At 42.8% G+C, this 27,925-nt stretch overlaps 1 protein-coding gene across 1 annotated transcript in view; it reads left to right on the plus strand.

Moving 5' to 3' along the window:
- The window catches only part of UNC5D (unc-5 netrin receptor D), a 485,738-nt gene that overhangs the window by 261,042 nt on the left and 196,771 nt on the right, over nt 1–27,925 (plus strand). The window contains exons 2-3 of the mRNA XM_036250102.1: nt 2,073–2,291; nt 15,090–15,233. Of these exons, the coding sequence (XP_036105995.1) occupies nt 2,073–2,291; nt 15,090–15,233 (363 nt within the window). The remainder of the gene's footprint in view (nt 1–2,072; nt 2,292–15,089; nt 15,234–27,925) is intronic.

Genomic DNA, 27,925 nt, shown 5'->3' on the forward strand with positions numbered 1-27,925 from the left:
TACTTTCAATTACTTACACATGAGTAAACTTTTCTATCACAAATGTATTTTAAAGTTTATAGCATCTAAAATTATTATTTTTTTCCCCCTTAAGTTGATGTATTTCATAGAAAAAATAGTTTGGAGAATCATACTGTTTTTATGTTTAATTTATTGCTGTGGTACAAATAGTGCTTTTTTGTTACTGTTGGAAGGAGCCCTTTTATAACTGTTCCTATGTTTTCTTTCTTGCACAAACATAATTATAGGCAGTCATACCTCTTGTGCCCTAGCCCCTTCTCTTTACGATGGAGAAAACCCCCTTAAAAATTGATTTACATTGTTTTTGTTTTTTGATTGTTTTTTATGGCAGAGTGTGTGTATATATATATTTATCCTCACCCAAGGACATTTTTCCATTTTTGGTTCAGATAGAGTGGGAGGGAGAGAGAGAGAGAAACATCGACGTGAAAGGGACACATCAAGTGGTTGCCACCCGCATGACCCAACCAGGGCCGGGAACAAACTCCAGCTGAGGTACGTGCCCTTAGCGGGAACCAAACCCGAGTCTCTCCAGACCGCAGGCCGACGCTCTAACCGCTGAGCCAAACCGGCCAGGGCCAGAGAGTATATTTTATCCAAAGGGTAATGGTGGATGATTTACATTCGGTGTGACTTAGAGGTTATGTTTGTTCAGAATCACGGTGACAGCACACAGAAAGTCAGGTTAGGTCACAGGCTGTGTGCCCTGTCTCGTAGGTTTTCTTCTGATTAACCGGAATGTTCTTCCAGTGGTTTACTAAGCTATTTTCCCCGGCTTAATCTTAAGACTGGTTTGCTTTGAAAGGGAATGACGCTTTCCAGGGCCTTGCTGATGCTGGTATCGAAGACCTTGCATTCTTTGTTTCTCTGGAATGGTCATTGGAGGGCACAGATATCATTCCTCTTGGTCATCTCCACATGGCTCAGCAGTCACAGCCTCTTCCCTGGACTTTCAGGTCGTTTTCTTGGGCTTAAGTTTTGCTGCGTTGAATGAATAGGCAATGAAGCAAAGTCTGGGCTCCTGCCTTTCCCTTTTCATATTGCTTTACTCTACTCATCAGTTCCCTCAATCGAGGGGAAAATCATATCTATCTCTCTTTTAAGCAAATGTGATGATAGGTCCGGAGGTAAAAGTACATAGGTATTTTAGTGATTGGTTTCAGTGCTTGGTCTTGAAAGTGCGAATCATAGTACACAGAGAAGGTGTGCCGTGGGTAGAGAATGACGGCCAACGACAGGCAGAACAACGTGCATTCCGTTTAGAAAGTTAAATTGGTTTAGCTAATCGGTGAGTTTTTGGAAGAAACTCTATTCAAGGTAGACTAGCACACAACCTCCACAGTTTCATAGGTAAGGAAAGTGGGCAGCTTTTGGATGTGTCTTATAGCATCCTCCATCAACATAACCATTATTCATACTCGTTGTGGGAGAACAAAATCTATTTTCATCATTATTTTACTGAACACCTTGAGGTAACCACTCATCAGGCTGAATCTTAATAGTCAGCCTCTCACTACACTGATATTTATCTCAGTTCTTCCAGCAAAGATATGCAGATTTAAAACTGTGGTAAGCCCTGGCCGGTTTGGCTCAGCGGTTAGAGCGTCGACCTGCGGTCCTGAGAGACCCGGGTTCGGTTCCCGCTAAGGGTGCGTACCTCGGTTGCACTTTGTCCCCGGCCCTGGTCGGTCGTGCGGGTGGCAGCCACTCGATGTGTTCCTTTCACATCGATGTTTCTCTCTCTCTGTGTTCCTCTCTCTCCCTCCCACTCTACCTGAACAAAAAAATGGGAAAATGTCCTCAGGTGAGGATTAAAAAAATAAAATAAATAAAATAAATAAAACTGTGGTAAGAGGGGTACTCCTCTTCACTATTTTCATTTGCCCAGCAACACTGGAAGATAATTCTACACAGGCCTTGCAAACATGCTTGTTAACAAGTTGCAGAGTTTTTCAGCAAAGATTCTAAGAACCGGTGCGGGTTGTGCTTAGTGTCTTGATGCATGCGCTGCCAATGTAGGCCCTGTTCTAACGTCCTCTTCAACTTCGCAGGAACCGACAATGGCGAAACCCTCCCCGAGTCCATCCCATCAGCTCCTGGGACACTGCCTCATTTTATAGAGGAACCGGACGATGCTTACATCATCAAAAGCAACCCCATCGCACTGAGGTGCAAAGCAAGGCCAGCCATGCAGATATTCTTCAAATGCAACGGCGAGTGGGTCCATCAGAATGAGCACGTCTCCGAGGAGAGTCTGGATGAGAGCTCAGGTGAGAACGTAAAGCCATCGGAAGAATCTTAACAGCTCTTCTGATCCTCACATTGTTGTGTGGTTGGGAAAAACGAGGAAGTCACCCACCATTGCCTTAGTTAAATAAGGGGCAGTCATATCTTTAAATGGATCCACAGCTCCCTCGCTGGTCTGCTCCCATTTGGTGGAGGGGTGATGCTTTGTCCTGCTCTGTGTAACTTTGCATGGAAGTGAGTCTTCTCACTGGAAATGTCCCTGTCTTCATTATTTTTTTATCTTTTCCTTTTTTTTCCCAGATAGAGCAGGAGGGAGAAAGGGAGGAAGAGAGAGAAACATCGATGTGAAAGAGGCATATCGAGTGGTTGCCACCCACACGACCCCAACTGGGGCCGGAGACAAACTGCAACCGAGATATGTACCCTTAGAGGGAACCGAACCCCGAACTCTCTGGTCCACGGGCCCACGCTCTAACCACTGAGCCAAACCAGCCAGTGCATCCCTGTCTTCATTTTTGAATTCTAAATATTTTTAAAGATAGATTTTTTCCAACAAATGCCTTTTGTTGTTGTTAATTCTCACGTGAGGATATTTTTTCCATTTATTTTAGATAGAGTGGAAGAGAAGAGGGGGGAGAGAGAGAAAACAAAACAAAACAAAACAGAAAAACATCGATGTGAGAGAGACACATTGATTGATTGCCTCCCAAACAACACTGACTGGGCTGGGGATCGAACCTGCAACCCAGGTACTTGCCCTCAACTGGGAATCGAACCTGCGACCCTTCAGTCCCCAGGCTAATATTCTAACCGCTGAGCCAAACCAGCTGGGGCACAAGCTGCTTTTGAGCAGCATAATTTCAGTTTCTTTAATCTTCCCTCCTAGGTATTGTTCTTGTACAGTCAGTGGTTTCTGAGTCTTCTTTAAGTTCTTTTGATTACTGTGCAATGACAAAGCCCAGATCAGTTACCAGATATGAATGGGATTTCCAGTATAAAAGAATTTTAGGACCATCTTTTATTTATTAATTTGGCTATTGTGGGTGACGAGTGATGATGATGAGAATAATGATCATACCAGCTAGTGTTTATCGAGCACTTACTACGTACTAGGACATATCTAAACATTTGACAGACTTTATCGTACTGTCTTGGCAATCGTCCTCTGTGGTACATAATGCTCATTGCCTTCTTGTAGATGAGGAGACCGAGGCGCAGAAGGTGAAGGAAGCTATGGGCTGGACCTCAGGGCAAGATCGTTGGACTCAAACTTTAAAAAATTGCAGCTTTATATACTTTAGTCTACAACAGAAACAGTATATACTTTGGAACTTTGGCTCCTCAGACTAGCTGAAAATTTAGTCTCATTCTAAATCCAATCTGATCTCACCCTACATCATTGATTTTATTAGTTCCGACTCACTCAGTCGATATTAGAATTTAAATACGTCAAAAAGCTGGAGTATAATTAGGACATTTCAATTCAGTTTAATTTATTTACTATATACCAATGCTATTCAATACACCAGGCTGGGCTTTTCAAAGTATCCAAAGAAGGGTTAGATGCAAACATTGATCTCTCGGGCTTTATACCGACTGGTAAGTGTAAGATCAATCTGCCCATAAGTGCAGTACAGATTAAATGTCTAAGACAGGTAGATGGTGCTGTGGAAAAAAAAGAAAAAATAAAATTACATCTAACTAGGACTATCAGGAAAGGAATGGGAGCAATCACATTTGAAAGGGACATTGATGAATATGGAATTCAAATAGGCGTAATTGATGCTACACTAAGTAGACAGAGGAGTCTCTGTGGTTTTAAATTCAACATCAGCAAACAAAGCTTGGAATGTGTTCAACAAGAAGTTTGGTTTGGTTAAAATAGAAAATTGATGTTAGAGAACAGCAGCTGATAGCTGGAAAAGTGTGTTCAATTAATGGCACGGAAGGCCTCACATACCAGAGTGAGGAGTTGTTTACTTACTTTTATGGATACTTTGCTGGTGATGGGGATTGATTACATGGACAGCGGCTGGAGCGCTGCTTCAAAGGTTGACTCTGGCACACGTGTTTGGAATAGTAAGGAGGGAAAAAGAACAGGGAAGTTAGGAGACTTGGATAATTTGTTTGAGAGAGAGTAGGGTCTGTTTCTAGAGGGGTGACCACAGAAATAAGATATCTGGTGTAAGAAGCACTTTAACATAACAGACTTAATAGCTGATTGAATGAATGAATGAATGAATGAATGAAGAAGGTGGAGGAATAAAAATAAATCTCTTAAAGAAGCAGAAGTATGCTCTGGATCGTTATGCTCAGTGGTTAGAGTGTCAGCCCACGGACCAATGAGTCATGGGTTCAATTCTGGTCAAGGGCATGTACCTCAGTTGCGGTTTGTCACCAGCCCTGGTTCAGTCTTGCAGGAGGCAACCAGTCGATGTGTCCCTCTCACATTGATGTCTCCCTCTCTCTGCCTCCCTTCCACTCTATCTGAAGATAAAAAAAAAAAAAAATGTCCTCGGGTGAGGATTGAAAAATAAAAAAGCAGAAGGGTAATGCAATTAATATAATTAATTCCATCAGCAAGGAGAAAAGTGTGAGTTCATTGTTTGGACAAGCTGAATTTGTAAAATTTATGGCTGTAATGAAGAGATGTTGATCTGGAACTTAGAGCGTTCAGAGATAGAAAAGTGGATTTGGTAATCATCAGCAAAGAATGAGCCATTGGGATGGAGGAGTTGTCCAGAGAGAGCAGGTAATTTGAAAAGGAAATGGATCTGGAGACACACCTCCTTCAGAGTCAGGGAGGGTGTTATCAGCAGTCGGAAAGGAAGTAAGCAGAGTGTGTGCTGTGATCTAGAGCAAAGGAGAACATTATTACAAAAACATCTTGATATAAAATTCTATCTCTGCTTAGGGATCAATAAAGAGGAAGGTAAAAAGCTATATGATACATACACACGCACGCGCGAGTGTGTGTGTGTGCGCAGTGTTAAATATTACATAGTTTGAACTAATTTGGGACTGCAGTATAAATACATAATGTTAAAAGGCAGAGAAACACCTAAAACCTTATCACAATTCCCTGTTTATTCCAGTGTGGAACTAGTATGAGGACGAAGGAAAACAAAAGGGCCTGTTTCAGAGATGTTGTGCAGACCAAAAGCATGTTTAGAATTCTGGAATCTAAGTGGGAGAACTGGAAGGGATCTTTGTGATAACCTAACAGCCCTGTTTTATACATTAAAAGTCTTAAGTTCCAAGAGATACAACTAGTTCATGGCGTAGCTCTTTCTAGATCCTGTATCCCCTGGTTTGCATGTCAGATATACGTCCTTGACACTAGAAGCCACCTTTACATCCAGATCCCTATGTTCTCCTTCTCAATGACAATATCGCCATATTCCTTGACTGACAAAAGGATGGGTTTCAGCACATGGCTCATCATTTTCCATCTGTTTAGTGTTTCAATTTCCTGAGTGTATTATCCTGTAGCTATTCCCCTAGAATTTATGTATTCCCAACCGCCTCTACCATCTCTGTGAGGGCCAATTGTATATTCTGTGTCTTGTTTCTGGCCTTGTTAGATAGACATTTATTATAACCAAAGGTACAGAGACATTTCCACAATTCCAGGTACAGTTGTTTTTTGTTTGTCGGTGGTTGTTTTTCAAGATGAATTTGGCATAATCAAGGCAAAAGAAGACAACACATCAAATCTTGACGTCAGGGAAGATTCTGCTTTTGTCCTCCCAAGACTGGGAGCGTGATAGGTCTGGTGTTGGGAGAGACTGAGTCACGAACAAGAGCAGCCTCACTTCTCTGGCATGAACATGTCACAGGAAAGCCCTGGAATTTGGAGGAGGACAACACAGGGAACAGCACTGACCACATGAGCAAAAGCCTGTAAGGCAGTGGTGGCGAGCAAGGTTTCTGCACCGTAGCCTCAATCAGTCCAACTGGAAAGCACCCAAATACCAGTGGCTCACTGGGGCTGTCTGTTTCATCCTCAGATGTGTGTGTCCTAGATTTTGCTCAATAACGAACTCAAAATAGCAGAGTCCCATTGGGTAAACAGTTCCAAATCAAAGAGAGGAAGAACGTTGAAAAATGATCAGCTGTTTTTCACACCACTGCTAGAACATCCTATATCCGTTCTCATTTAAAGGCCCCTTGGAAAGTATCGCGAGCCCCTTTGACACGCCACCCTCCTGTAATTACACAGCATTTTGTTTCGTTATCGCTTCCCCCTTTTAAAGCGCCCGGCATTGCTAGGCAACTAACTCCATGTCTAGCAGATAGCAGCATTGATTATATTCTCTGTCTCCGTGCAAAAGCCTTATCTCCCCATTTCCTATATGTATATGAAAAAGACCAATAAAAAGTCGCGAATTTCAAAGGAACTGGAAAGAACAAAAATTTATAAATGACAGAAATCTAAAGAGATTATATACCATTTTTTTTTAAATGCTGTCGAGAAAGAATTTAAATTTTAACAGCTACCTTTTTGAAAAGAATTTAATAAGCACAACCAACCTTTTTTTCCAAGTCATTTTGATCGAATCAATAGGAAGGAAAGGTCTCTCCCTAAACAGTTTTCGTCTGTGCAGTTAATGAAAACCGCTGTCTACCACACACTGCAATTATGTTTCCTAAGCTCTGTATTAATAGTGGAATAGTGGAAAGTGGAGCAAGATGAGTGGAGATATTATACCCAAAACCAATACATAAGTGCAATTAAAGTTGGAAACAAAATGGCCTCAGGTATTGAAAAATAGATGCATTACTTCCCTTGGGTTCTTGCATGCTGAGCTCGAGCTCAGGGCTTGACTACACTTACAGACTTAATGACTTTTGATTGGGTGTAAAATAATTCCTGCCAGTCCAGCAGCAGTGAGTGAGGCTGAAAGACCAAGGACGGTGAGACCGCATTTGACCAGAGGTAGAGAAATGTTCTCATTCTTTTAAGAAGTTGCAAAGAACTGCGCCTGTATCTGTGGCCAATGCATTCTCCATTTCTAAAATCCCAGAGAGTTTTGATATTCTTTTTACTTACGACTTTCTTTCTTTGCAGGACTAATGGGAAATGCGTAGGACCTAGGAGTGTTTGGAGCAAGACACAGACTCTTTTGTATTTCCAAATTGGAAGAAATAAGTCCTTTCAGTTGTTAAAGGCTGCAAACTGCCTTTGGTCTTTCTGGTAATTTGGCCCGTCATATAACAGTTCAAATAAGAAGAAAAAGGATCGTGTGTTTTCATGCAATTTAGCTTGAAAAACCCAGAGCTGGAGCTCTTGCCTGCAAAAAGTAGCATTTATTTGACATGAGTTAGTGTGTTTGCACAGCCATGGCCATACCTCTCAGTAATGTACTCCTTCTGTTCTCTGCACAAGCCAGGGGATCCTTTCATTTGCTCTGCTTCGTTGCATCTGGAAATATGGGAACTCTTCTCCCTTGCGTTTCCCTCTGTTAACATCTGGAATTGAGAGGTAATCCCAACCCAGGAATCATGCCCCTGAGGAAAGGGTGCCACCATCAGTAACCCAGAAATGAAGAGATTTAATCTATCAAATCGGCGCGCACACACATACACACAGAAACCACCGTCCCCAGCAGCAGCAGCAAAACCCATCATTGGCAATCAAGATAATGTCGCCTGTGGGAAGCTTGAGTTATTGATAAGCTAAACCACTTCTTTATTGCTCAATAAAAACAGGAGTTTCCCTAATGGTGCACCGTGGTTCCTATCTTATTCTGCCTTGGAGATACCGAACTCTGATGAGGGAAATCATGCGTATTCCAAGGTGTTATGGGAAAAGTTTTAACTCGATAAACTAATATTTTGCTTCTTCAAGAATATCCTTTCAGGGATTTCATTATGTGCGATTTCCTTTTTAAACAGCTGGAGTCACTCTCTGGGGATAAAAGGTTAATGGGTTGTGTGAGAAAAGGGAGAAGAATAGGAATAAAAGTGGATTAAATCTTTAAAGTTTATATCTGAGAACTTTGCTTGCTGGTGATGGGGATTTGAATATAGCATCTTCCAAAAAAAGCCATTAATTTGGAGTTGCCTTCAATGATTCACAAATCACCAAAGCACATTCGGGAGGCATATATTTTAGACCACCCAACACAGAAATAATCCATTTCTCAGATGTTTCATTGACAGTTTGTGGGTTTAAAACTCACTTTCATGGAAACATTCTCCCACCCCATCCCAGACTGCACCTGTTCATCACTCTGCTTCTGGGAGAAGACTGACAGAGTCTTAAAAGGTTTTCGGGAAAATATTATGAATTCCTCCCATAAACCTGTGACAGAGTATGAAGGACTTGTCTCTTGTGCCTAATTTAACCTTTCCTAGAAAATCTGGAGATCATTTACTGTCATTCCATCCTTAGCAGAGACAGAAAGCAGCCAACCAGTTTATGTAATTTAATAACAATTCCCAGTATTGAGCAGAGCTTTGTTCTAAATCCTGAATTCTTGACCAGTGTCTTTGGACATGTTTGATCTTTTTTGTTCATGCAACATTCAGGTGTATGTCTCTTTTATTTGGAATGGGAATCATAAGGATCTTAAAAAACAAACAACGGACAATAGTCTAGTGGCTAAGAGCATGGGTGTTAGCGTTAGATGATACCATGTTTGAAATCTGGCTCTCTATCTACAAATCCTTTTAGGTAGATATGTTACCTAAAACTATCAAGTTAATTTGCTTTCCTCTGCCAGATACCTTGGTGCTGATTAATTCTAATCTCTAGTGTGGAGGAAACTGGAGAGCTTGGGTGTATTAGCTTCTGTACTTAAGACTGAACTTGGCAATGCTTCTGAGGAATACGTGGAGCGGTTATTATCCAGAGGAAAGGAAAGAGGATTCCTTAGTCATAGCGCACATTCAAAGGTGACTATTTTTTTAATCAAAATACATTTTAATCTTGTTGCTAGAGTGAAGTGGCAAAAGACATTCAGCCCTAATTAAGCATCTGCCTGTAAAATGAAATGTGGTTCTACCTTTTAATCATCTACATTGAATTTACTATTTCAGTAGCATGTTGGCCTGAAGACATACCCTGCCTCACCCAAGAAATGGAGGCACAGTTCCCTAAAAAATGCTTTCATACTGTATCTCAGAATTTTGAAACTTCAAATACGTTTCAGATTCATGTTTCCTTACCAGAGCCTTGCCCTTGACACCAAGCTAAATATTGGGTGAGGACAGAGCCTTCTGTTCCTTGGTAGACAGGTGACCACTGCCAGCAGATTGTGCTGATGCTGTGGAAGGCATGATCTTGTCCCGGTCTGCTCTGCTCTGGTTGAGGTGATCATCACACTGCATTGTTGGGGTGAATTGAAACGTTTTCCAGTCTAGCCTATAATCTGTAGGGTGGGGTTCTCGGTCACCTACTTTGTCATAGCATCATCAGCACCAGGTATGATGGTAGGCACATAAAAAAAATTTTAATGATGTATATCATAAACCAGATGATACCTTTGATCTATTTCCTATGGCATTGGATCTAGGCCAAAATAATAATAGAAATGGAAATAATGGCATGGTGTTAAGATGGATAAGATAATGCATGTGATGGTATTAACGAGTAAAGTACTTATGATGCAAAGGTGTGATCATCAATAATGACCGAAACAATATGTCATTCAACACATGAGGAAGCTTCTCATTGTTCAAGCATGGTTCTTAGTCTCTAACCTGGAGTAGTAAGAGACAAGTGAAAACTTTCTTTTAATGTAAGTGCTAGATTCACTTCTTGCAGCTGAGTGGGCTGTTTTCTGTCTTCTCGGGAGGTAGTGGAGAAAGGAGGGCCTGTCTCAGAGCCCAGGCCAAGCATCGGGGGACTGAGCTCCCTAGGGAGATGATGGTCCTTTAGAGAAGGCTGTTCACTATGTGGATTTCATGGGGAGTTTGATTTTTTTTTTTCTCAGAGTAGTGAGCAAGGCCCTGTACTTCTCCAGAGGTTGTTTTAGAAGAGGTTTTGGAGCTTTGTCTATGGAAAGCTATAGAACCATGACGATGTGGAGAGCCAGGCACAGAGGAGGTAAAACACTGGGCTAACATGGCCCGGGAAATGGGAACAGAGACGTGGATGAGAAAACAACTCATCAAAACATAGTCTGCTGGTCTCTTTCTGTTTCTGTGTCGTTGGAGAAAAGAAAAACATCTTAGAGGCAGAAGCGGGGTTCTCACTTTCCTTCTTGATTTTCTTATGCAATTTATTGCGACAGAGATCCTACTACAGAGAACTTCCAAATGGTTCAAGAACATGAAGCTGTGAGGAATGGTAAGCATTGGAGAACTGGGTTAAATTCCTCCCCAAGTGCCCATCACCAGGCGCATCTAAGAAATGGTTGGCAGCCCCAGCCACGGCAGAGTGCTGCTGATGGGCTTCGTGGAAATGTGGGAATGAGCAGGAGGGAAGAGGCATAGGGACAGCTGTAGGTAGGCACCGGGCTGCAGTTGGCATGGTGCTGAATGTTAAATACTACTTCAGAATTTGTTTTTTTCTGCAGAACAAATTGGCACTAAGACTAGAGCCCTTTTATTAAAAATTCACCAGGAATAAAAAATTTTCATTCTTTTCCTCTTCCTTTCCTCCTGTCTTCTTTATGTCTCTTCCCTGAACAGTGGAGCATATACCTTCAATTAGTTTGGAAATGCTCTACCTTTTAGTCTCCCGACAGGACCAGACCTGCTAAGAGGCACTAGTGGCTTCCATCTGATAAGGAAGGGGATTACCGCAGCCAATGCGGTCAGCATTTTTCTCATTTAAACGAATAAAGCTGACAAATGATGAAGCTCTGTGCTGCCCTGCTATGCTTAGTCCACGCAGAGCAATTATTCCACTGCTGCCACATGAGTCTACAGTGAAACCGTCCAACAGCGTCGGAAGCTTATTAACATATCAGTCTCAGTCATATTTTTATATTCTGTAAGACACACTCCGTACAAAGGCTGGTGGTGATAACTTGCGCAGTAGTTTAAAGGGTTGGATTTTTCCAGGCTTATCAGAGTTATACAGCCTATCAGATAGGACGCTACTCTTGTTTATGGGATGCCATGTTCTCTTTGCCTGGGACTTCTGCCCCCCGGTAGCATTTCCTGTGAACGGGTTAGCCACCGGCCATCTCTGCAACCCTGAGGCCCGGACTCCCGTGCAGGCCAGTGGGTGGAGGTGTCCTGAAATAGAGCTGCCTTCTGTAAATGTTTCCCATGCGTGGCTTCCCGTCTGTGTCTGCGTGTGACATTTATATATAGTATATAGACAGAGCTAGAGTGGAGATTTTATTTTTTTAAACAGTGTTTTTAAATTCCACTTTTTTTTTTCTTTATTGATTTTACAGAGAGAGGAAGGGAGAAGGAGAGAGAGATAGAGACATCGATGAGACAGAACATTGATTGACTGCTCCTGCATGCCCCCCACTGGGGATCTGGCCCACAACCTGGGCATGTGCCCTGTCTGGGAATTAAACTGACGACCTCTTGGTATATGGGTCAACGCTCAACCTCTGAGCCACACTGGCTGGGCTTTAGTGGAAATATGAGAGAGAATATACTAGTTTTAAACTTTTTACCTTATTCAATAATATTATTTCTTGTTATGGTAGAAAAAACTATAATAGATAGAAAGTATTCGTGTTTTTCCAAGGGTTCTCCTGGAGGGGATGGTTAGACAAGTGTGATGACCTTACTTTAGAACAAGAAGGCCTAATCCAGGGGGATAACAGAGAGATACCTTTGGGGTGGCAGTGATGTCACTTGGGGCCTTTTAAAGAAGCCTATCACCTAGAAACTTCCTGAAGCAAAAATACACTGTGTTTTGAAATAGTTACTTTACATTTGTTTTATTTTTCCAATCTCATGGGGAACCTCAGGAAGGACCTGCAACTGAGCCATTCGAATGCTGACAGTGTGACTTCAGCATTGTCCTCTCAGCTGCAGGTAGTGTGCATGAAGGACTGCAAATCTTCCTGACAAGAGCGGGCTGAGAACAGTTGTGACCGTCATGGTGGGGTCGATGGCCTGCTACTGAGGCTCCCAAAGCAAGGCACAGCTGTCTGCCACGTGCAATAACCACGTTTCCGGTTTCTGTGTTTGGTGCTCTGCCGTCTTGGGGTTTAGCTCACTGTGGGGGGACTGCACTGCCCAGGGCTGGCTAATGTCGAGAGAGAACAATATGCCTGTGAGCATGCCTTTCATGTGCACGCCAACCAACCCAGAGCCCGATACCCCCACAAACTTCTTTTTATTTTTTAAATTTTTTTCTTTATTGATTTGAGAGAGAGAGAGAGAGAGAGATCGATGAGAGAGAACATTAATTGGCCACTTTCTGCATCCTCCCCACTGGGAATTGGGCCCACAATCTGGGCATGTGCCCTGACCGGGAATTGAACTGGTGACCTCTTGGTGCATGGTTCGATGCTCAACCACTGAACCACACTGGCCAGGCCCAAACACTTCTTTTAATGAGTTCTTACACCCTGGACCAATAATATTTCCCTGCCCTAACCCCTTGACCAGGTACCAGGCAACTAGGGAGAGCAATTATATCCCAGAACCCACAGGAAGTTTTCAAACTAGCCAATTCTAAGTCTGTTTACCCTGCCTTTCCAATTCCTTCCCATGGAAACCACCCAAAAGGCTCTTGCCCACATTCTCCTGCCCTTCTGCCCCTGACTGACCCTGGTCTCCCCGTGTGGCCCTGCTTGGTGTTCCTGGGGATTTGGGCGTGTAAACTTTTTCCTTTATGACAGACATTTCTGTTTCTGCATGGCATACCCTACTTCATTTAAACTGACCCCACGTACCCTTAAAACACCGTGGTTCCCCGACTAAATCATAGCAGGCTTTGAGGTTTGGATGTGGAAACTTCCTGCTGCAAGGACGTGGTGATCCTGAGCCATGTTTGCTGTGATGTCTGTCTTCATTTCCACCGAGAGGAAGCTGGTGGCTTAGATATCCTCGTAAGATGGAAAAAGGAAACTCACAGCCTCATTCTTCATCAACCTGAGGTGTCTCTGGCCTTTCAAGCTCATCAAATGCTTCCCAGTGAGGCCCTGATTCCCAAGTGCTGGTGTATTCTGTCCTCATCCCTCTCCGCGTCCTCTGCCTGTCCTATTGAGACGCCCTGCCTCTCACCTAGACGCGTGATGCCCCCCCTTCACTATTCAAAGTAGATGCTCCACCATTGGCTTCACATCCAAGAGAAAAATGTAAGCCAAGCCCTCTTCCCTGCAGCCTCGCTCCTCATTTTTGTTTTTTCCGGCTTATTTTCCGATCCCCAAAGAGGCTGCTGCACTCTAGTCTGCTCTCTGTCCTGACCAACCATCATTTTCATCTTACTTTATTCTCCCCTCCGCGTGTCACTGACTGGTGGAAGGGAACGTGTCCCCAGCCTGCCTAATTCCACACCTCCTTCTTGTTCCTTGAACCCTCCCCTCGCCCGAGATGTAATCACGGCCCACCTCCTCCACCAAGCGCCGCTGGCGCCTTCCGTTTCTACTGATGATTCTGCCCCCTGAATTCCTGTGGAACTTAAAGGAGAAACTTAAAAAGCATAGTCGTGCACTTTTCTTTAAATGTTCCATATGTCAGTGTTATTTCCATAGTGAAGTATAAGCACTTAAAACTCGGGGACAGAATTGAATTTTTAAGAGGGACCTGCACGTCGTGCTGGTTTTGAGACAGGTACAGGCCAAACCCCAGGTCTGCTGACGGATGGCGTGACTGCGGACAGATAACTCTGTCAGCCGCAGTGGGACGCAGTAGTGTCCGCTGCACTCCTGCCCCGTGGAAATGAATGAGTGAATAGGCCGAAGGCGTATCACGATGCTAGTGAAATTCTTCAGTGAAATTCTGCAAGCGACACCTTTTCTCCCACGCCTGTCCTGAGCAAGGCCCGGCCTCGGCAAGTGTTCGATGTACCTGGACAGAGCACACCGATGGGAAAGGCTGCTGCCTGGCTTGTGATGATTTAACTAACACGGCTGGTGAGGAGCGTGCCCTTTCGTTCTTGGCCTCCGGTGCAAGGTGACTGTCCTTCCCAAAGAAAGGCTGGTCGTCCTAGGTCAGAGGTTTGGAAGAGACTCACACTCCCCAGTAAGAAGCACCAAGCAGATTTCCTAACTATTAGAAGGAGAATGTAAGGCACTTATAGAAATAATAATAATAACAACGACAACATTAAAAGGTCAAGGTCTTAGTTTTATCTTGGTTCACGAAGGTACCCTTAGCCGTCTTTCTACAGAAGCCTCTGTTTCCACCTCCTCCTGCCGATGTTCCAGGGCCCTTCCTGAGTCCTCCGCTCAGGGCTTTGAGGCTCCGTTGCACTTGCCTGCCTCGCATTTGCTGGCCCCTTCTCGGACCCGTCCCATGCATGTTTGCTGTCCCCTTCTTCTAAGCCACACGGCTACGGTGACCCTGTCCCCACTGCCATGCCCAGGGGTAGGGGCGTTTAGAACCCCTGTCACTATGTCACGGGGGTTGGTATGTTGAGGCCTCTGTCTTCTAGCATCTCAGTACCACATTTGTCATAGTCGGTGTGACACCAAGAAAGATTTTAAAAAGAATAGCACTAAGTCCAGGCACAGCGGAAACTATTATGTTGTATTGGAGCCATATTGGTCGGTGATATTTTATACTCAACGGTTGGGATTTAATTAGCAGTAATATATTATTGTCAAAGTAATTAAAACTGCTCCTTGATTAAAAACAGAATTTTTTAATTAATGAGAAGAGATTTGGCTAGCCTTAACTTTCTGTTTGAGAAATGTAACAGCCTCAGCGGATTTGCTCTGTCTCCCCATCAGGCTTGAAGGTCCGGGAGGTGTTTATCAACGTCACCAGGCAGCAGGTGGAGGACTTCCACGGGCCAGAAGACTATTGGTGCCAGTGTGTGGCGTGGAGCCACCTGGGGACCTCCAAGAGCAGGAAGGCCTCTGTGCGCATAGCCTGTGAGTACATTCTGGGTGACTTTCCTGTCCTGCGGGAACACAGACAAGGCTTCAATAAGCTTGAAGGGGGGCTTAGGATGTGCCAGGTGCTTCTGCAGAATATGCATTAGTGGACAGCAGAAAACCATCGGAATTGTCTCTACCTCTACTAAATTACTCTTTTAAAACTGTACATTAAGTGTTTGATAATTTCCTCTGGAGTACAATCAGCAAATCAGTGTGGCTAAGAGATTCTGCCTAGATTGTCAGAGTGCAGGTGTCTCAACAATGCCAGGAAAGAACGGTTCTCCGGAGAAAGAAGCCCACGCAAATAGATTCTGCTGTTCGCCATCAATGGTGAAGTTCAAGGGGCATTGATGGGAAGAGCTGAGCAATGACTGTTTACTGTACTTTCCAGCAAATCTGCAAAACTAATACATTAAAGAGTAAGGGATTTTATTGCCTGCTGTTAAAACTCTTCCTGCTGAATCTTAAAGCATGAAAATGGGTTTTAAAACTGCATTTGTTTGCCCCGAGTAGGGCTTAAAAAAATAGACACTTGGGGAGGGGGAGAAAGAAAGAAAGAAAATTGCTTTTCAAGAGAGTCCAAGATTTCTTTATCATATTTCACATATTTCAGCATCAGTGTTTTCTTTATCTCGAACCTATTGAGAAATTCACAAATTTCCTTACTCCTGCTTTAAGGATCTTTATCTCACCTGCCTCCATGGGTCCCCAAAAACCTCCTTTGTGAGCTCAGGAGTATAAGAGCCCCTAGAGAAAGAGACTGAGAAGCGGAGAGGAGAGATGGTTATTGTTATGTTATTCAAATGCTGCCTCTTTGGAGTGTCATGAAGAATATTGCTGGGGGTGGTTTGTTTGAGGACTCAAGGAATTCTTCGTAGCAGTTGTCGATGGTTTCGGGATCAAGAATAAGAACAACGTACTATTTGTAGAGACATTTATGCTTCTTGGGAAATGAAATCTTCCTCTCAGAATCTGAATTTTGTCTTCACTGAACTGGCAGTTTGGGAGTCTCTCTCCCGGGTGTCAACTTGGCCCCAGTGGTCAAGCAGAAGAGGTCATGTTATAGGCTGTGCTCTTGACATAAGGGCCGTAGGAAACACTTCTCCTATACTTATTTAGTTAATTTTAGCCAACAATACTTTATGACTTTAAAGTCACAGGTCAGCTGAGAGAGGGAGTATGTTTGCTTTTTTACTCTCCCTTAGCTTGTCCAGTCTGGACTCCCTGCCTGGCCTCATCCAGGCTAGCCCTGGGGCATTGACCCTGGTCCGGGAAAGAGTATCCTCCGGGTGCTGTCCGAAAACAAGAGAGGCCATATAGCACATGGGATTCCAGAATGGATTCCACCAAACTCCTTCTTTTCAACGTCACTTTTCCCCTTCTTTGTCTTCCTCAACTTCTGTGGGGCCCAAGTGATATATTCTATGGATTACTAAAAGTAGCATCTGCCTCATCTGGCTACCTCGTCTGTCTCACCTCCATGCTTGCTCAGGGCCTTCCTGACTGTCACATGCCTGCTAGACACCTCTAGGGTTCTCCCCTGGCTTACAGAGCTTGGCAAAGAATGGCTCAGACCCACCTATACCAATTCCCATAGCCTTTGGTTACCGGCAGCGCACTTCACCCTTCAAAGCTCTTCTTGTTCTGCATGTCCCCGTCCCCTCGCCGGGCCGATGTGTGCGTTTGCCCCTGCAATTCCGTACATGTACCCTGGTGGTGAAGACCCCAGAGCCTGGAGTCCAGTTGACTCCAGGTCTAGTGACTGGACAATTTATTTTTCTCTCTGTGTCTTAATGTCTTCAATGACAAAAGGGTGCCGATTCATAGAATCATTGCAAGTCTTAGAAGTGGTGGTAACTAGAAGTGCTTAAAACCCTACCTGGCACAGTTAGTCCTTATCAGTCACTAGTTACAATTTCATGACGTACTTAATCCTCCCAGGCACCAGAGTCACTCACCAGGAGATGTGTAAACACTTACTGAAATTAATTAAACTGAATTAAAATTTTAGTGCCTTGGTCATGTTTTCTGCAGATTATGGCGCTGTGGACTCAAAAAAATGTATTCTATGCCAGTTTCCCAAGCGTGATAGGATCAAAGAGTGTTAAAAATGGAAAACACTTTTCTCTCACTTCCCACAAAACAATTTTGTCATTCTTGTGTATGACATGTTCATATGAATATGGTAAAGATAGGTGTTTTAAGTTATAAAATCAATATCATTAAAGCCTATATTATGTAGTTAATATAATCTCTAATACTATTTGCAACACATTTTTAATTTCTTTCTATGTCACTAGTGGCAGATTCTTTAATGTATTTAAAATTATGCAAGTTAAGACTTGATTTGTCATTAAATATTGCATCTGACTTGGGGACCAGTGTACATTAAAATGCAAATTGAAATTTAACTATGTTTAATGGCATCAGAAGGGAAAGAGAAAGAAAACTGCCTTTAGGACCTTGCTTGGAATTCTTTTGATTTGCTTGTAGGGAGGAAAAAAAAACACTTTTTAAATATATATATATATATATATATATCTTTCATGTTTTGTTGAAATAAGAGATTTCTGGCTGCTATTTGCAAGCGCTCCTCAGCAAACAACACATTGCATATGAGAAGAGTCTTTATTTCCAATAAATGAGAAACCAAATTGGATGTAATTGTCACTATTTTTTCTTCAGATTGGTTTTTAAAATATTAAAGACATTTTAATGTGCTAAATAAGGATTTTGATAGATGAATGGATGACAATTGTCTTGAGGGGACTTTGCAAAATTAGTATCATTTTTATATTATTCATTAAATTATTGTATTTCAACATCAGAGCTGCTAACACTTCCTACATGTAACCAATGACCCACTAAGAATTTAACGATTTCACAGTGAACACAACCTTCATGGCAGCTGGGACATGCAGCTGAGGGATGTGTTGACTGAGTGTCTTGACATTATCAGTTTAGCTAATCTCTACAGAAACACTAGGAAGCTCACTGGAATGATAGCACGAAGATCCTTCACTGTTAAAGGGAAACAATATAGCTTAGCCAGTGTAGTGCAGTGGTTGAGCTCGTGCACCAAGAGGTCATCTGTTTGATTGCCAGTCAGGGCACAGGTTGAAGGGCTCAATCCCTGTTGAGGGGCGTGCAGGAGGCAGCCAGTCGTTGTTGTTGTGATGTTGATGTTTCTCTCTCATCCATGTTTCTCTCTCTCTCTCTCTCTTTCTCTCTAAAATCAATAAAAACATTTTAACAAAAGGGGAAACAATATAAACACAATTAATATTTTTTAATTTATATAACTCATATTTTCATCGACAAGGACCAACCTGGCGAATCATTTAGATATGTGCATTTCTGATTTCCACCCCAGACCTGTTGGATCAGTCTCTGGAGGGAGGACCAGGGAAACTGTGTCTGTATGAAATCATGCACATGATTCTGTGATCAGGTAACTTTGAAATGTCTTGTCCAAGAACAGTGTTTTTCAGCGTTTAACATGCATGCAGATAAACTGCAATCCTATTAAAATACAGATGACTTAATTAAAATGATTCAGTAAGTCCAGTCCAAAGTCGGAGCTTTCTGAGAGTTCTCTCTTATTTCTGAGAGTTCCCGGATGATGTGGACCCTGCCAGTTGTTCCGGTGAGCATACTTTGAGTAGCAAGTCCCTAGGAAACCTTTAGGAAGCACTATTTGGGAAATATTGATTTAACCCATTCGTCCAGCTTTATCACGTAATGGCTGAGAAAGTGATGTTCATGGAAGGTTAGGTGGGTTGACCAAAGGTCACCCAGCTGAGGGCAGACCTCACACCCTTGTACGCCTCCTAGAGTACTCTTGTTCCTGAGCCATGTGACTTTCTTTCTGTGAGAAAAGAGATTGAGAACCATAATAGAAAGAAACGTTCATAGGCATTTGAGTGTTTCCTTGAGGAAACCAGTGATTGCATTCCTGTTCTGTTTCTGAGAAAATTACATTCTTCCTCACAGTCAAGTTTTTGCATATATATTTTTATATTTGTGTACTTATACATACTTTCCCTGTGCAGTTATACATATATATTTATTTATATGTTTATGTATTATATATAATTATATATATATACTTATAGATAATATATACTATATACTTATATATTCATATATACTTATATATTTATATGTGTTCATACATACTTACATATTTTTTATACACTTGTGAAATCACAACACATTGCTTGCTGACTTAGTGGCTATAACACAGTATGCAGTCAATGTTCCTGTCACCTTAAACTTGGACGTCCCTTAATAATTCCACACAATGTCAGAGATGCTGGCTGCCTATCCAACTGCCTGGGGCTGGGAAGAGCTGAGGCCCTGTTTCAAAAGTACGTTTTCTAAAGGTAAAAATAAACAAACAAAGCCAGCCCACATTTCACCCCCACCCCGTTGGCAGAAATCTGTCCCCAGGGAGCAGCTCCCACAGGCCTGCTCGCGCGCCTGTTGGTCCAGCTGCAGGCATCTGTGAGCTGCTGCTGGACGGTTGTCAAGACTCGGAGCATTCAATTATGCGTAGTTCTCATTTTCATGGATGAACATTTGGCTGCTTAGCCATTGATTTTCTTCCCTGTTTTTCTCCCTCTTCTTCGTCTGTGCACAGAAGGGTTTGCCTATATCTTTAACCCTTGGTCGGTCAATCTCTTCTTGACACTTGGGTCTTTTTGTTCATATGGGAGTGGGGTTGGGGAGAATAAGGGAGACATTTGCCTGTTACAGTCGCATAACAAGTTGACTATTTGGAATAAAACACAGCAGGATACCACTATTTTGTTGATTTTTTAAAAATATACATGTATGATGCATCTTGAATATAATTTAAATATGTTATTTGTTTGAAACACTCCTAAAATATCTATGCAAGTATGCTAAGAATACGCAAAGAGCTTAGAGGAGGATCTCATTTCAAAGCTGTCAAACTCCCTAGCTAATTTTATAGGCACATAGTAAAAACACTGTTTTCATTTGTGGTTTATTTGGGGGAGAGGGGAGGAGGTCATATCTTTTTGGAAACTATACAAGAGAGATATCCAATTAAATCTCAAATGTGGATCTCTGCTTCATGAAATTGATATATAATTTCAGCTGCTAAAGCTGTCAATGACCCCCTCTAATGGCAAAATTCAATATAAAAATACATAAATACAGCCACATCTGTCTGGTATTCAAATTCAACCTTGACCTCCATTACTAGCCCCATCTCCCATTATGTCTATACACGTGTGCTGAGTGCCGGCCGAGTTCGCACAGCTTGGATTCTGGAACACGTGCCTTGCTTCCCCCCTCTTTGACATGCTCATGTTCGTTCTCCTCCCTGGAGCATCTTCTCAGCCCCATCTCTCACTTCTGTGTCTCTCTAACTAATCTCTACTTCCAAGGCCCGTCTTGCCGTCTGTCTCCTTTTCTTAGTTTAGCAAATCCCTTTGTACTAATTGACCTCAGTAGCCTGACATACCAACTGAGCCATTGAAGAAGATAACCTTCTAGCATTTCCAGCTTCAAATCTGATAAAACCTAAATCTCCACCGCAGAGTTCTCATAGCATTTACTTGGTACTTTTCCTGTAGTACTCAACCTTATTTTAAGGTTATTTTTGGATTTATTTTCATTAGATTATGGCCTGCTTTGAGATCCAACTGCATTACCTTCATTGTCTTGACTTCTGAGCCAGGACAGAGCCTTATGTATCACCTTTGTATTATAAATGTTTGTTTGGTTTGAAAACAGCCCTGCCAATACCAGCTCTGGTCCCATGAAAGGGCGTTTGTTGGCTGCGTGTCATGATTGTGCCATGGGGCTGCTTAGCGAATCCCCAGCTCATGAGGACGTTATTATAAGGATCATCGTAGTTCTCCCTGGCTTGTGCACCCCTCCTAGTAATCTCTACTTCCGTAAAGAAGAGGACAAAGGGGTTGGGAGAAGGTGAATCATTACAACCATGCAGCTCGGTGATGGGCAGTCTGAGGCTCTGACACAGCTCGGGGTTGCCAGCTCCGCCTGCACTGTCCCCTTCCTCCTTCCACCACGAGAAATTCGCCCACGGGTTATGGGAAATGTGTTGTGACTGATATTGAACACTTGGTAGACATTGCACAAAAGCTTGGAACCTCCCCCTTCCCCCCATGAAAGAAATGTGGCCAGAGTCAGGAGAAAATATTATTCTATTCCACCAAATGTCCATCACTACCTTTAGACTGCGTTGGTGTCTGTGAATGTTACTGAGGGGTGAGAGTCGCCTGCTGTTGGAGCTGAGCGGGTAGGAGAGCTCCTAGCTGAGGAAGGGAATGGGGCTGACATGCACCTGCTCCCCACCAGCCCGGACGGACACCCTGGAATGTGGTTGTAAGCACCCAGAGGAGGGGGCTGGCTTTTCCTGGCATAAAGGTGCCGCTGTCCAGCCAAACCCTATACTCACAGCTGCCCAGTTTACACGAAGGTGCCACATAGGCGTGTGGCAGCAGAACGGGGTACATAATCTGTGGTTCCACGAGCAAAATGATTGCATGGAGCCCCTTGTTCAGAAATCATTAAGAGTTTCCAGCCATCAACATTAGAGCATTAAGTCAAGCACGGGGCTTGTGCAACCACACTGGTCCGTGTCAGTGGCACTGACTGTGGGTGGCGGTCGTGGTGATAGTTCAGTAAATCATTTCTTTTATGTCATGAAAGGCTGGGGACACATTTGAACTGACTCCACATTGAATTGGAGACATGATTATTCAGTTTTGCTCCAAAGTCAGAGGCAGCACCCCAGGAGCTAAGTGTTAAGATGGCATATTTGGGGTTAAGCTGGCAACCAGAAATGCCCAGTGATGGGACATTCTTCCTGTGGCCACATTCTCCTGTGAGCTATGCAGAGGCAAGCTAGGGATGTATGTCTGGCTGATGATACCACAGAAGGAATTTCTGTGTTAGGTGAGTAGGCGTGGTATGGATTAATACAGTTTTCTTTTAAAATATTTTGATTTCAACACAATTTCAGACTTGCAGACAAGTTGCAATATAACACAAAGAATTCCCTGAAGCCCTTTACTGATATTCTTCCGATGTTAACATTTTACCACATTTACTTTGGCATTATCTCTCTTTCTGTGTTTATCCAATATGTATTTGAATATAGGCAATTACAGGGTTTTTTTTTTGTTTTTTTTTCGTATTTAAGATTAAGTTGCAGACATGATACTCCCTTTCCTCTAAGTATTTCATTGTGTATGTTTTTAAAAAACAAAGATATTTTTTACATCACTGTAGCATAACTATTAAGAAATTAACATGAATAGAATACTATTATGTGATCCAGAGATCTTATTCACATTTCATCAGTTGTTCATTAATGTCCTTTATAACAATAACAATAACAAAAGCCCTAGAGCCTGGCTTACATCCAGTTGAGAGGTTTCTATAGCCTCCTTCGATCCAAACAGTTTCTACTTTCCTTTGTCCTTTATTGCATTGAGGTTTTGAAGTGTAAATGTCAGTTATTTTTCATAATATCCCTCAGTTTGAACATGTAAAAAGGGAACCTAGAGGGGCCTCTCACTGGCCAAATCTGGGACAATTTGAGCATCAAAATAAGTGATAGTGAGATATAATTCATTAAGTAAGAATCCTGGAATCTGGGAGAGCACCCTTATAGTTTCTAGATGGGATGCTGCCCAATTCATGAACTGCTTAATAAAGTTAATGGGAGAGGGTGGAGGATAAAGAATCTATAAATCTACACTCATTATTTTTGATGAATGAATGAGTGAATAGGTAAATAAACAAATGTAGATAAAGGGAAACTTCTTATAGTAGAATAAATGAATAAATGTAGAAGAAATGAAGGAAATGAAAAATTGTAATGTAGCATCTACCCTAATATTAATTGATTCGGACAAGTATTATGGATGTTATAACTTGTGGGTTAAATTTCAGGAGTAACAAGATGTTTACATACTTTCAAACTCTCTTTGCACAAGATACTTGTTCATTACAAAGGGGGGATTAGTAACTTTGCAGTAGAAGATTCTGCCATACACCACCTTAATCAGTGAGTGGAGTTGATGTAATCAACAATGGAACAAATCCACAGTATATGTCTCCTGATGTGGTGAACTGAGAAGACTGTATCACTTCAATGATGTCCCTTCCAAAAGTATCAACTGCACGTTTAATCATAGGAAAACATTGGAAAAAACCTAAACTGAGAAACATTTTACATAATAGGCCATTTTTAACTACACTGATTTCTCAATGTGGCAGCCCCCTGTGGAACACTGCAGGGTTTTCTGGGGATACAAGAAGCTGCAAGATAGACACGAAACATCCTCTGAAGTACTGATGATAGTCCCCTTCATTCCCTCCAATGTGAGGTGAGTGCCGTGAGGATGGACCGCAAACTTCCCTTCAGTGGGGAAGATGCAGCTTGAACTTCAAAGCCACTTGTTTTGTACACGCCACGTCTTCTCAGGCTCCACCTGTACATGTCTGAGGATGGGAGTTTGTTCCACTCTGCTGGGGATGGGCACCTCTGTAGCAAGTGTGAGAAACACGGAACTATAAACAATCCTGATTCTATGAACTGAGTAGAATGATGTGTTCGGAATTGATATAAATTGTGCTACCTTTGCTTACTGTGTGCACAACTGAGGCCATCAACCTAAAGATAGGAGCCACTTGGTAGAATCACATTGCTTTATGATATATTCCACCCTGGATGATGAAAAGAGTTTCCCCAAATAATTTTTCTTTATGTTATTTATTGCCAACTATTATTTTACCAAGAAGAATTGGCAGAAATATGGCCACAACCTTTTTAGAAAATCACAACTAAATTCAATCTTCCATTCTTGGGGTGAAATAAACCTTAAACTTCCTGGAAAATGGCCATTTCTATATATAAAAAAAATCTCAGTGAAATTTTATCAGGGAAGAAGATACAGATTTTTATTTCAGTCACATTTTCTCCACTAAAGGAAACTTCCAACCGATAATGCAAATAGACATTAAGCTGCACCCCGCCCCACCCCGCAAAAAAAAACTTGGTTAAATTTTGAGGACTTCTTGAGCCTGGTGATATTATTTTTAAATTAGTTTCTTTAACATCCCTCCACTAGAATAAGCAATGTCAAGAGGGTGAATCTAGAAATGTATCAAGTGGACAGTCCTGCTAAGATGTGGGAATGTCAGCCATCCATGAATAATTGTCTCCCATGTTCTAGGTAGGAAAGCAGTAAATCCATCCCTTCTATTGAAGAGATCACAGCCTAGTGAGGGGATATACTTATAAATAAGTCTTTTCCATTGAGCATGGTTAGTGGTATGCACAGGAGCCCACAAGAGGGACAATTTACTTATCCTTGAGGTCCAAGATGCACTTCCTGAGCTAATTTGAAGAAGGATGGTTACCAGTTTAAACAATGTGTTCAGGTTAGGGAAAGAGCGTGAGCAAAAGCACAGAGAGATGGAACAGTATGGGAACTACATGGACCTATTTGGGCAAACAAGGAGATGGGGCTACCAGGGACAAGTAGATGGGTCAGATTATGGAGGTGTTTGCATTCTCTAAGAGTCTATGTTGTGTGGGACCATTGAAGTGCCATAAGCAGGGCACTGATGGCAGTGATGTGATCATATTTTCAAAACCCCCACCCTGCCATGTCCCACAGCTGGAGAGATTTAAGAGGAACAAGACTCAAGACAGAGAAGCTTTGTGCCGATCTATGAGCAGCTGATGGGACTTGAACTTTTGCAGGGATGCTCTTGGTTAAAGAGGAGGTGGAAAGTTCGAGGTTCCAGGAAGGTAAAATCACCAAGTGTTTGTGGCTTCTTGGGGATAGAACTAAGGGGGAAGTAAGGTAGGAGTTTAGAAATTCCTCCAGGTTTGGGGCTTTTCTGGGTTTCTGGCTTAAGTGACTGAATTGATGATGATTCTATTAATGACATTACAAGCAGAGCAGAAGAAACTAGTGTGGAGAACAAGACCCCAAGTCCAGTTTTTGATCATGTGATGTGCATCATGCTGTTACGTGTTTGACCAGAAGTCCAGCGATTAACATGAAACTCAGAAATAAGAGTGATTGCCAAGTAGGTAGTTGTTAGGATAGTAGATCTTTGTCAGGAAGGTAGGAGACATGGAGTTTGATCAGAATTGCTTAGGTGTTTTTCCATACTGTGCATTCTCCCTCACTTTTGGGAGGGCAGAAGGAGGAGCAGGCCAGGGGTGAAATTGTGTGCATGGTTAATGGGTGAGCTAGATAAGCCCGAGGGGGGATAGTTGAAGGCACCAGGAGACCCAAGAGGGAGAGGAGGATTTCTTAAAGGAATAGATGGTCAGTAGGGTCAACGTCACCACAAGATTAAGGTAAGAACTAAGAAGGATCCATGAGATTTACTAACATGAAGGCCTGGGACCGGGGCAAAGCAGTGTAGTGAGGGAGGGTGATGTGAGATCTTGGCGGACCTCAGGGTCAATAGGAAATGAGAAAGCAGAGAGGATATGAACACTCATTTCCAAAAATTTGACTGAAGAGAGTAAAGTCTGAGCAATAGCGGGAGTTAACTGAGGAAGAGATGGTGATTTAGTTTCAAGCATATAGATCAGATGGCTCAGATTGTAAAACATTACAGAGAAGAAATAGGAGCAGTAGAAAGAACACAGAAGTAAACGTCAGAAGAACTGGGTTTGAGTCCTGGGCTCAACTGACTAGCTTTGCACTTTATTTTTTTTTATTTTTTTATTTATTTTTTTATCCTCACCCGAGGACATTTTTCCATTTTTTGTACAGATAGAGTGGGAGGAAGAGAGAGGAAGAGAGAGAGAGAGAAACATCGATGTGAAAGGGACACATCGAGTGGCTGCCACCCGCACGACCAACCAGGACTGGGGACAAACTGCAACCGAGGTACATGCCCTTAGCGGGAACCGAACCCGGGTCTCTCCAGACCACAGGCGGACGCTCCAACCTCTGAGCCAAACCGGCCAGGGCTAAGTAAATTTTTTTTATTGATTTTTTTTTTTTTTTTTTTTTTATCCTCACCCGAGGACATTTTTCCATTTTTTGTTCAGATAGAGCAGGAGGGAGGGAGGGAGAGAGAGGAAGAGAGACAGAGAGAAACATTGATGTGAAAGGGACACATCGAGTGGCTGCCACCCGCATGACCAACCAGGGCCGGGGACAAACTGCAACCGAGGTATGTGCCCTTAGTGGGAACCGAACCCGGGTCTCTTTGTACCGCAGGCCGACGCTCCAACCGCTGAGCCAAACAGGCCAGGGCGCTTTGCACTTTATTATAGATGAGCCTAGGACCTGCTGCATGTGAGATGTACAAATTTGCATGTGCAGCTCTTCAGACTTAAGAAAAGCTCGTGGGCTATGGAATCATAATCACGGGGAGTGGGGCCCAGGAATGATTTGTGACATTGCTGTCTTCTGCCTTCCGCCTTTCTGCTGATCACAATTCAGTTTCCTGTGCAGATTCTACCCTCTCCTCCCACCTGTAAACGTTGCAGTAGTCTATGTCTCTCCTTAATGCGCAGACTTACGCTAGGTAAAATTTCTCACTCTATGGCTCTAGGTACTGTCTATATGCTGGTTACTCTCACCCTGACCTTGTATCTTATTTCTCAGTGTCTTTGCTCACTGACTGCCTGATCTAATACCCACTTGGGTATCTCCTAGGCATCTCAAATGTACTGTGTCCCAAAGGGAATGTTCTTGGTTTTCATCAATTTCATCATCAGTTCTCCTGCAAACCTGTGTTTAGCCGTGCCTTTCCTGGTTGAAGACTGTCCCCTCAGAGGCTCACGACATGAACTAGGTGTCACAATCTCGATTCTTCTGTTTCCTTCAGTCACATCCCACCCAGCACCAAGCCCTGCCAGCTCTATCTTCAAAACATATTTCGAATCTGTCCACTTCTCACCATCTGGTACAAACAATTGTTGTTTCTCTGCTGTGATAATCCTACTGCTTCTATTCTTGCCATCTTAAAATCCATTCTCCACACAGTGGCCTGAAAGATTATTAAAAAGAAAATGCAAACCAGATCACAATGTTCTCTCGGCTCAACTTCTCCCTCTGGCTGTCCGAACTGCTGGATATTGGCCCCCTAGAAATTACCCCCCCCCCCACTTTCCCGCAGTACAAAGCTCCCTTCCCTGTTTGGCCTCAGTGCCTTCTTTTATTCCTCACACACCCACGATCGTCCCTATTTCGGGGTCTTTTATCTTTCTCTTTTTCTGAATTGCATTCCCCAAACCTCCGAATGGTTGGTTCTTTCCTGTCAGTTTTAGTTTTATCTACATGATTGGTTATGTCTCTTTATAAGATTTAATACCTGGTACAAATTTTGCTACCAAAAAGGTGACCAATCTGTGGCTGAGAATCTCTTAGATTTTTTTGGAAAGACTGATGGAAGGTCAGGTAAAATGCAGGTTACCTTCCTTCCCCTCAATTGCTTTATTCAGCCAAGAGGAGGCAGGCGTGCTGGAGGTCTGGGGGCATAGCCCATGGTGTATGTGCTCAGGAAACTGGGCCCAGCTTGTCCCCATCGACCTTCCTGGCTTTGGGGAGACATGGAGTGGCGGGGGGCAGGGGAAGGGTCATAAAAGTTAACAGTGTAGTTAAAAAATATATGTCTTCTTTGTTGCTCTTTCTTTCCTC

Source organism: Molossus molossus, unplaced genomic scaffold, assembly GCF_014108415.1.
Source record: "Molossus molossus isolate mMolMol1 unplaced genomic scaffold, mMolMol1.p scaffold_m16_p_9, whole genome shotgun sequence".
NCBI lineage: Eukaryota > Metazoa > Chordata > Mammalia > Chiroptera > Molossidae > Molossus > Molossus molossus.